The sequence below is a fragment of the Tigriopus californicus genome, chromosome 5 (genome assembly GCF_007210705.1).
Source record: "Tigriopus californicus strain San Diego chromosome 5, Tcal_SD_v2.1, whole genome shotgun sequence".
NCBI classification, from domain to species: domain Eukaryota; kingdom Metazoa; phylum Arthropoda; class Copepoda; order Harpacticoida; family Harpacticidae; genus Tigriopus; species Tigriopus californicus.
The window spans coordinates 7,758,757-7,768,664 of NC_081444.1; the positions used below are offsets into that span (position 1 = coordinate 7,758,757).

A 9,908-nucleotide genomic window follows, 5' to 3' on the forward strand; every position below is an offset into this window, starting at 1 on the left:
CAGCCTGGATTGCTTGTCTGCTCTGGACCTCTCTCACCAAGGAGGCAAAGCTCTAAAAAAACTAACGGCATGAGTGAAAAAGCAACCGCCTATCTAAATAAAGCGAATTTGACACGGTTTACTCGTGAAAAAGTTTAGAAACTTATCATTATTGACCTCCGTTACAATCATGCTAATCTTGTTCTTCTGATAGTATCACTTTCGGTTTGATAGTTCAATAGTTTTAACATCTCCACGATCGATCGCACTCCGTCAGGACCCACGGGTTTGGCGGAAAGAGTTGCTAGAAATTGGGCAAACCTACCCAAATCCTCTTTCGCAACGCCGATTTCTCGCCAAGAACACTAGAAAAAAGAAGATTTTTTTTTTTGAAAAAACCAAAGTCTTCCTAAATATTTGGAATTTTTTGTCCGGGTTCCCACCTTTCAAAAACACATTTAGAGGTTGCCTAGATTGGAGCAATGTTCCTTAAAAATTGAAAATAATTTGTCAATGGCTTGCATCTATGGACGATTCTTGTTTCAGAATTGAAATCAGGTCAAGTTCTTCTAATATTTCTATAATAAATGTTCACACTTTGAACTTGAATTTAGCCAGACTGTCCTTTTTGGCCGGTTTTACTTAGAGCACACCGGCTTTTGAATTATGGGTCAATCCTATCTCAAGAAACATGATGATCTGACAGATTACTAGATGTTCACATGGACATACTACTGGATCAGATCAGGGTCATTGGAATGATCGTATCCAGAACGTTATTTTGCTTTGGTGGCTACACCAACACGCTGGGAGAAATTGCTCAAGATTGGAAAATCTGCCAGCTATTTCGAAAACTGAGATGTCAATTTCAAAATGGAATAATATCCATCGGCACTAGCCTCCACTCTACAACGCTAGCCGGAAAATTAAAGTCCCCTACAAAGAACACTTTTGGGGAAACTGCCAGATCCAACTGCTTTTCCAGTGAATTGGAGAGTTGACATTAAGAGCATCTCGAACAAGAAGGGGGCTATACATTTGTTACAATCGACAGATCAACCCTCGGATATGACAAACTAAGACCTCTACTTCTCCTTTTGACATTTGCACGTGACTAATGTGCAAATCATTCCTAACATCTAGGCATACACCCCACAGTGGGAATATGGGATTATCAGGACTTACCCTATCCCATCGAATCAAGTTGAAACCACTAATGGATAGTTCTGCATCTAGGACCCCTGGTCGAAGCCAAGTTCTGTTATAGAGATGAATGAAATCTCTCTCTCAACGGCTAGTTCTTCTAAGATCTTAACTTTTGTGCTGTCTTTTTTAGAAAATCAGACAATGCCCGTTCCAAATTTAGCCCCTTTATGGGCCTCCCTTTGACGGACCAAGCTCACAAGATCTTGGACCATCCTCTCCAACCGTAAAAAAATCCCTCTTATCAACAAAGGTACGTTCTACTGGAGGCAAAGCATATGAACTAATGGGGATGGTAGGTTTGATGAATGGGTTGGGCAGCTACATTTGAATAGGAATGTATTTTGGGAATAGGGCGGGGACAAGGAATATTAGGGAGGAGAGTGTTTATAGGAAAGGGTGTAGATTGGGTATTTGAAGGAAGAGGAGGGAATCGAGAGAGAATGAGGGGAGGAGAAAGAGGGAGGGAGGAAGCTAAATCGGTTAAATGAAGGGGTGGGGTGGGATTAGGTTTAGGAATAGGGTCAGCTGTAACTATGGAAACTGAGCTTGCCTGTACCTCTGTTTCCTTTGCATCCCATCTACGTGGACAGAGATGCATTGTTCATTAAACACGTCTCAGTCTCATGGGCTGATGGCACATCTAAGGGTGGAAAAAAGGACAATCTTCCCTTCTTTCTATTGTACTTCTCAAGGCCGAACTTGGGAAGTTTTTGACACCATTTAGGGTGGTCAAACTGATAGCCTTTCCTTCCATCAGGACAAGGCTGTTTTAGATAACCAGGACATACTGTTTTCTCCACAACTGTCTTTTCGTTTTCTACTATAAGTAAGAGACACCTCTTCAACTCCACACTGGTCAAATCAGTTGACTGGGGGTGCATGTTCCTCAAGCAGCACCTTGGTTTCATTGACCATTAAACATTGTTGTTATCGTCAAAAAATGCTCTTCTTGGTGAGATTAGATCATAAAGATAGAATGATTTACTTTTGTCGTGTGCATCAATACTTCAAAGAGGACATTAAGCAAGAGCTACAACTGGTATCAATATTTGTCTAATCTCTAATTTTGAATATCATTACTTTTTCTGTTAAAAGAATACAATGAAATTAATCCACACTTACATTGGTTTAAAAGATTCCAACTCGATCCTAAGCATTCACTGACCATTTTCAACAACTTATTGGTTTGTGTTAGGCAACCCACAGTAGCAAAACAATCTTTTTATGTGACCAAAAGTCTGCAGACTGCAGACATATACCAAGATCTGGGTATATACAGAAATTTGGCTAAATCTCCCTTTAAGTTGAGAAGCAACTAGAATGAACCATTTTGCCAGCTCAATGTAAAGTAAACATTCCAATGTAAAATCATTTTGTGGCTGCATCACGCCAATTTCATGGAACGGCAAATGGATCCAATAGAAGAACATTGTTAACACCGGCAAATTTACTTTCCTGGTGAGATCAATTTTTTGCTTTTCTTCCCTTTTTGAGAGTTTTTCAGAGAAATAATCCTAGGCAAATGCTAAATGCTAGACAAGGTTTCACAATCCTGTACCATGCAAATAATGCTAGTTTAATGCTAAAAACCAGACCGATGAAAAAATCCAAAGCTAGCTAGCGGCTTTGAAATAATGCTAATTTTCAAAAACTAAGCATCGAAAAATCCTCCTAGCTGCCAGCCTTGTTTCGTACTCGTTCGAGGTAGCGTGATTAAACAGGAAGCGTTCTGAGCGTTCTGAGTGAACAGTTCTAAAATCTTGAAATGACGACTTAAAAGGCATGGCGTGTCAGGGTAAGTTATTCAGGTTTAGACCGATACAACGGAACCTTTTCCTCCATCGTTCCAACAAAATTACAGGTTCTGTCCAGAAAGAAAGAGGAAAAGTATATCGTAACCGATCCCCTATTCGGGTTTGTCCCAATTCATACACGTCAGTCAAAATGGCAACGCTGTTCGGAACTGTTGTGAAAGCGGAAAAACCAATTGGCCCATCCGGCTCTTGACCCCGGTGTAAGCGTTATTTGTCCAGCTTCTTTTCGCCGTCCCACCCCGCCTATCCATTATGAGCTACCCGAGCTCACCACTCGTGTTGGCCGTGGTGCCCGTGTGGCCAGTGGCAGGCCTTGTCCGGATTCTCAACCGCTCTGCCATCAACTTTTCGGCGGCATGAGCTCCAACGCCTCGGGCGGATATCAGCCTTATTTATGGCTCTAATCCGACTGGCCACTCGCCCCCACAGCCGTACTCGCCCGGCCAAGGCGGATTAAGCGCCCAATTGGCCCAGGTGAAGGCCGTACTCGACCGCCCGCCCAATGTCACGTCGCTCAGCGAGAAAATCCGGGAATTAGACCGCCTGCTGAGTCCGAGTAACGCCTTCCATCTGACGCCACAAGGACCTGGATCCCTTGTTCGTGTTGGTGGTGGGTGACATTTTTGGAGTCAGGCCGTACAAGCCGCCAAATATGGTCGAGGTTGGCATCTGACTACCCTCACAAGCACCGTCAATATCGGGATTTTTCCGCGGCCCTGCAATTCTTGTCCAGTTCCGGCGGAGGAATGATGAATTTGATTCAATTCCTCATGTTGGATTCGACTTGCGTGTACGATTTCCCCGTTAATCGCTTGCCCCACTCACCATCCGTTGCGGATCAAGGCACGGCACATGTGAATGGGCTCTTCTCGGGTTTTGAACTCGGGTTCGGGGATGGACCCGTCACAAACCAGCGTGCCACTGAGTCCCTTTGAATATTATTTCCATCATTTCTTCGCGCTCATCAGCCAAGGATCGGAATGGCTATATCAGAGTGGAGCTAACCTCGAAGCTGAGTCGTTGTATCCGATCCTTTTCGAAGACTATCTCTCCCATTTTCTGCCCATTGGGGGAGCGGATTACCGATTCCAAGTGAGTGATCTAGTCCTGCCCCACCCTCCCACGCCCGCCTCACTGAGGTCCCAAGCGGGCACACCGGTTCCGCCAGCCAAGGAAAACTGTCGTCCTTGTTGCGTGCGGATTTTTCACATTCAAAGAAATCGAATTTGAACGAATCGAACGAGCTTTTGCAATCATCTCGTTCGGGCGCAGAGTTGTGGAAATCCCAAGTGTTCCTGGACACTCTGAACCAGTTTTGGCTCAGAAGCTACGCTATTCCTTTGGAGCGGGCGTAGATTTGTCACCGCCCAGCGACTTGGTCAAGCTTATTCGCATGTTCATCAAACATCTCCATTTCTTTTTCAACGGCTTCCATCCGTCCCAAAGCGAGTTGCGCGATTCCCTACAAAGAAGTATCTTCGAGAAGTGTACGATAGTTTGTAACATTTTCTTTGACTATCAATTTGATCATTGGCCATTGGATATGAGCTTCCGATTGATTCTCGAGACCTGGTTTTAGCTTTGTTCAACCTTGGCGCTACAAAGATCCAAATCAAGGTGAAAAAGATGGTGGAACGTTTGAAGCTGATCAGTGGAAACATTTCTTGGTGAACAATGGCGAATTCTTCGATCACCTTCTGCGGAAGGTGTTGCTGCGTTTCTTTCGGATGGACTTGGGTTGCAGTAAAAAACGCGTTCATGCTCTTTCGAGTAATGAAAGTGGTTGTCCCAAGAAGGCTTACCCCAAGCTCTGAAAAAGTACAATCCAATGCCTTTACGTCGAATGATGGGTGGGTACTACTACTTCTTCACTATACACGAGCTTCGATCACCAGTCTCCCAATGACCAGGAGCAATCTGTTTTCAGTGATAGTTTTTTGCCAGTACTATCCAGTTTAATGGTCAAATCGCTGAAGCACAGTTCAACCTCCATTTCCGAAAGGATCAACTTTTATCCACTCAAAACGGGTCCTCGAGTAGTGCCAAGACTTCTTTGTTGTCCCAGTGGCTTTCGTGGTTCTTGACAGTTCCGATGGAACATCTCGCGAGGTCGACGAAATCGAGAAGATCGCTCAAAATTTGGAATTCGTCTCGCAAAAACTCTCTTCAGTGTTTCAGTGTCCACTGATGTTACAGACTCTGTCAACTTCACCGGGAGAAATTCTCTCAGCCAAAAAGTTCATGACGAATCTGAACTGATGACCCCGGAGAGGAAATGGGACATTTTGAACCGACGCTATCGATACAATCCTACTTACCACGGTCATCCAGATGAAAAACCACTTCAAAGCGATGAATTTCACACCTTGGCTCGGCTACTTTATCGATTATCAAACTGGATTAATCTTAGTCTACCAATCGGCGACTACTATGAACGTCCTGGGCTAATAGGTACGGCATTTCGACAGATCAGTCACGGTCCATGTGTCTACAAGATCAGAGGGAAACATGGAGAACGAAGCGAGGTTCAGGTACCAGCTCGAATTAACCTCAGGTCTTTCGCTCATAAGCGGGTAATCTTCTACATTGCCATGAGTTACGTTCTTGCGCTCCTTCTTGGACGATCCGCAACGGGGAAAATCTTACTTCTCATGTTCACAGCCTGGATTGCTTGTCTGCTCTGGACCTCTCTCACCAAGGAGGCAAAGCTCTAAAAAAACTAACGGCATGAGTGAAAAAGCAACCGCCTATCTAAATAAAGCGAATTTGACACGGTTTACTCGTGAAAAAGTTTAGAAACTTATCATTATTGACCTCCGTTACAATCATGCTAATCTTGTTCTTCTGATAGTATCACTTTCGGTTTGATAGTTCAATAGTTTTTAACATCTCCACGATCGATCGCACTCCGTCAGACCCACGGGTTGGCGGAAAGAGTTGCTAGAAATTGGGCAAACCTACCCAAATCCTCTTTCGCAACGCCGATTTCTCGCCAAGAACTGGGTAAAGCAGACACAATTTGTCTGGTTTTGACCAAGGCATCAAGAGGATCAGGGTTCATGCCTAGGCCAATGAGGAGGTATTTGTTGAGCAGACTACTCACGGCTAGATCTGCAAGCACTTTATCACCAAGCTTTCTTGCCACTTCAAAACGTTTTTCAACAATTTGAAACAACCCCAAAACTGACGATTCACAAACTGAGCATGAGGCGAAGACGGATTTTCTGCCACTCTAAAAAAATTAAAGAAAATTGCATTAGTTATACTTCATTCCAAATTGGAATAATGAACACATTGATCAATTTCATACGTACTGTTTCATGTAACCGATGGGAATATAGACATCATGATCAACAGCAGCTTTGAGTTTGTCCCTGATCTCGGTGAGGCAGGTGCGCAATTGCTTGGATTGACCGGTAAGAGTAGGGTAGTCTTTGATAAACGTGACAGGATGCCACAACACCTTTGCGTTGGGTACTCGATAAAGGATCGTACGAAAACTTGATTATGCTAGAGAGTTTCGGTAGAACAACCTTTCAACCAATAAAGATAGCAGTTTTCTGTCTCGATCCTTGGTGAGTGATTCCTCGGTCTCATCGTGTTGGTAGGCGAAGGTGGCCAAACTCTTGTACCATTCCATATGCTCGATTTCGTTGTGTTCGCAAAGGGGTTCCAAAATAAAAGTTGCAGTCGCACCAAAGGGGAGAACATTTTGGGCAAACATAACGACACATATGCATCGGAATAGGACTCGCCATTCTCTCGCTTCCACTCTCCCATCATTTTCTTGATCCCGCCCACGGTCGAGAACTCTTCAACCACGTCCGCCAAGACCGTGCGGGCCTGGTTTTCGACATCTTGGCGAATCGTTCTCAGATTAGCTTGGTCTGAGGTCGATAACTCATCGTCGGAAGACATTCCCTCGTTATACTTGACTTTTAAGTGAGCTTGGCTTTGTAACCTTTGCTGATGGCGTCTTCGTCCTCCTGCCTTCTCGTTCAGCGGCTCGTCTTCGTCGTTCAGCATCACTCGACTCGTCCAATTGCGACGGTTTGGACGAGAGCTCGATGATTTGATCACGGACGTCTTCACGTCGACGATCCATGATTTATTCGCAACTTGTCTCTGGAAGCATGATACTTTTCTTCCAGATACTTAATGTTCACAATCTAAGTAAATGCCGGTCACAATGAGAAAGTTTCGCCGAAATAGGCAATTAAAATAATACATCAAAAAAAAAATATTTCACCTTTTCGTTGAAACATTCCACTAAATTTGAAACGTAGGAGCGAAGCTCTTGGAAAAATTTATATCGGCTTTCGTATTGAGGAATGAGAACCTCGAGCCGTTCGATCTCCGATTGACTGTTCACTAAACTGTCAATGGATTTATCCGCATCGTTCTGATGACGGCGATGAACTTCATTCAACGATTCCAATCTAGGACAAACGATAAGAGGAAATGAAAATGTGAAATGCCGAGGTTAAACCAAACGACCGGACTAATATTTACCGTTCTTTGAGGTTATTTTTTATGCCCTGAAGGTTGTAAGTTAAAGGTGTTTTCACATTCATATTGCTAAACACCGACTTGGAGTCTTCAAGCTTACTTCCGGACTCCTTGCCCGAATTCATATGGAACCCCTGATCAGTGTAGTAAGCTTGGTCCTTGGCCGAAATCATCCCTGATTTTAGCACTTTCCGATATTGTTGTTCTTCCCAGGCATCAGCCAAGTCCTCCTCGCCACTGTCGACCGTGGCCCTTAAGGCCTGACTCTTATTGTCTTTCTGGACGGTGAAAGAAATCCGTCCTTCATCGTCGTCGTCACTTTCACCTTCTCGGACGAGTCGACCTCGGGTTCCGCCACCGTTTCGATCATCACGAGGCGATCGACGGACCGAATCAATAGGAATGTAATCCCGATTATTGCTCGAGACAGGACCAGCCTCACGTGCCTTTTGCCGTTTCTTTTTGGCCTGGTAAATGGCCATGGCGTCCGGAATGACTCCGCCTATGAGGCAAGAAAATTTTTATAGGCTATTGGTCAGCAAATCAGATCAGACTGGGATGAAACTTACTGGTAAGAATGCTTCGAATGGGATCCCCTTGGCCATTCTTTTCTTCGCTCTCTAGCTCTTCCTCCTCTTCTTCATCTTCTTCCTCCATATGCATTGCTTCGGCATCGCGGCCACTGAGTATCCAAGACTGAGGAGTCTTGTCGGGACGGCTGGGCAAAGTGTGATTGAGTTTGATGTCCAGCTCAGGTTCGATGACATTGCTTTGACCGGGTTTCAAAGCAGGTTGACTGATGGGGCCATCATTTTCTGAGTCCGAACCGTTCAAATTGTCTTTAATGGCCTGTTTTTGGCGTTTGCGCTCGGCTTTCTTCTGCTTCATGATCTTTCGAGATTGGCTGGATTTCTTCACTTGAAACACTACCTCTTCTACAAAAAGAAACATATTTATCTGACATGAATCGAAGGAACGCAACTGAGTCATTTTATGCCTATAGTTTCGAATTTTGGTGGCTTTTCTAGTGCTTTTTGCCGTTTCAGTGTCCTAAACAAGATTAAAGGAAAAAATCAGTAGCAGGAGATAACTTTTCAAACGACCAAAATTGACAGACTCTGTAACGCAAAGACAGGTCTATTTGCTTGTATCAAAAAGGCATGTAAAGAGACTCATTTTCATTTGGATAATTTTGAAACGATGTCAACATCATCAAGAAGATCCAAGTCTTTTCCCCCAAATCTTTGAAACCAAAAGTATTCAAATGTTTTATTTTGTTTGATAAATTAGTATCATTCGCAGGGCCCCCACAACGAATACTCTGATCCAGGCAAAAGAGAACCATTTAAGAATTTGTGGGCAAGACAACCTTGGCCTTACCAAATACGAATGCGAAAGAGTTGACGTTCGCTTTTACTTTTGAAGGTTTTTTTTCATCCATACCTTCTTCATCAGCACCAAAGCTAAGTAATTGCTTGGTGGTGGTGGTGGTGGTTGTCCTCTTGTTCAAACTACTCAAAGAAGACTCTTCATCCTCGCCTTCGTCCTCGTCCTCATGATCTCCATCCTCCCCTAAATAATCCCGGCTCGGTTTCTTGGTTTGCGTCAGATGTTGCGAGGCCGCTTTAAGGCCGGCAGCCTTCTTCTTGCGCTCCCGAATCTGGGCCAATTTGCTCTGTAGCCCCTCTACCCCGGGCGATGGGTCATCATCCTCACCATCCTGGGCCCAATGGGCAACTGTCGGGCGCGAAACAGCCAAAACGGGCGAATCGCCGCGGTTTGGGCTGTCCTCATCCTCGGAGTCTAATCGAGTGGTCCGCACATTCCGGAGCTTCTTACTTCGCGCGCCACTTTTCTTGCGGAAATGAGTGGAGGATATCATAGCTCTTGAATGATCAGGAATTGGAAAGCAAACTAAGATTCGTTCAAGGCCGGTTGGCGGGTTGCATTCCTCGTCCCAACGTAAGGAGGACCAGAAGGAAGCTGATCATCCCTCACAGTCTATATCTGAATGAGTTCTGGCCACGGCGCCCAGCCTACGGCAATCCCATCCAGCGGATGCAGCTGACGAAAGCCTCCACAACATATCATAGATAGCAGTTGAAAGTAGGTCTGATGAGAGATGAGATGGGTTTGAAGGTCTTTCAATACATATACTTAGACTTAATTGCCTAAATTGATCGAAGGACACGGTGTTGACCGATTACAGGAATAGATTACCAATGCACGTTTCTCACTCATAAGCCAGGTAATCGTTGTTGTACCATTCCAACTCAAATAAAAAAAGTATGATCATGCTTTTTTTAGCATAGAAGAAGAAAAATAGAAGAGTAAAAATCGAGTTTGTTGTGTTTCTTTTACTGGAGCTGAATCGGTAACTATAAACAAGTGCCACTCAAG

The 9,908-nt window shown here is 44.4% G+C and overlaps 1 protein-coding gene and 1 long non-coding RNA gene across 2 annotated transcripts in view; both read right to left on the reverse strand.

Annotated features, from left to right (window-relative positions):
- The window catches only part of LOC131880762 (PAX3- and PAX7-binding protein 1-like), a gene marked incomplete in the record, with an annotated part of 11,471 nt that extends 1,918 nt beyond the window's left edge, over nucleotides 1-9,553 (reverse strand). The window contains 8 exon segments of the mRNA XM_059227460.1: nucleotides 6,314-6,469; nucleotides 6,471-6,537; nucleotides 6,540-6,653; nucleotides 6,656-7,124; nucleotides 7,249-7,438; nucleotides 7,512-8,010; nucleotides 8,078-8,443; nucleotides 8,952-9,553. Of these exon segments, the coding sequence (XP_059083443.1) occupies nucleotides 6,314-6,469; nucleotides 6,471-6,537; nucleotides 6,540-6,653; nucleotides 6,656-7,124; nucleotides 7,249-7,438; nucleotides 7,512-8,010; nucleotides 8,078-8,443; nucleotides 8,952-9,390 (2,300 nt within the window).
- On the reverse strand, nucleotides 118-6,225 carry LOC131880021 (uncharacterized). Its single transcript, XR_009373224.1, has 2 exons — nucleotides 5,957-6,225; nucleotides 118-300 (listed from the first exon to the last, which is right to left on the reverse strand). It is a non-coding gene; the product is annotated as an uncharacterized LOC131880021 (long non-coding RNA).
- Nucleotides 9,554-9,908: the final 355 nt, after the last annotated feature.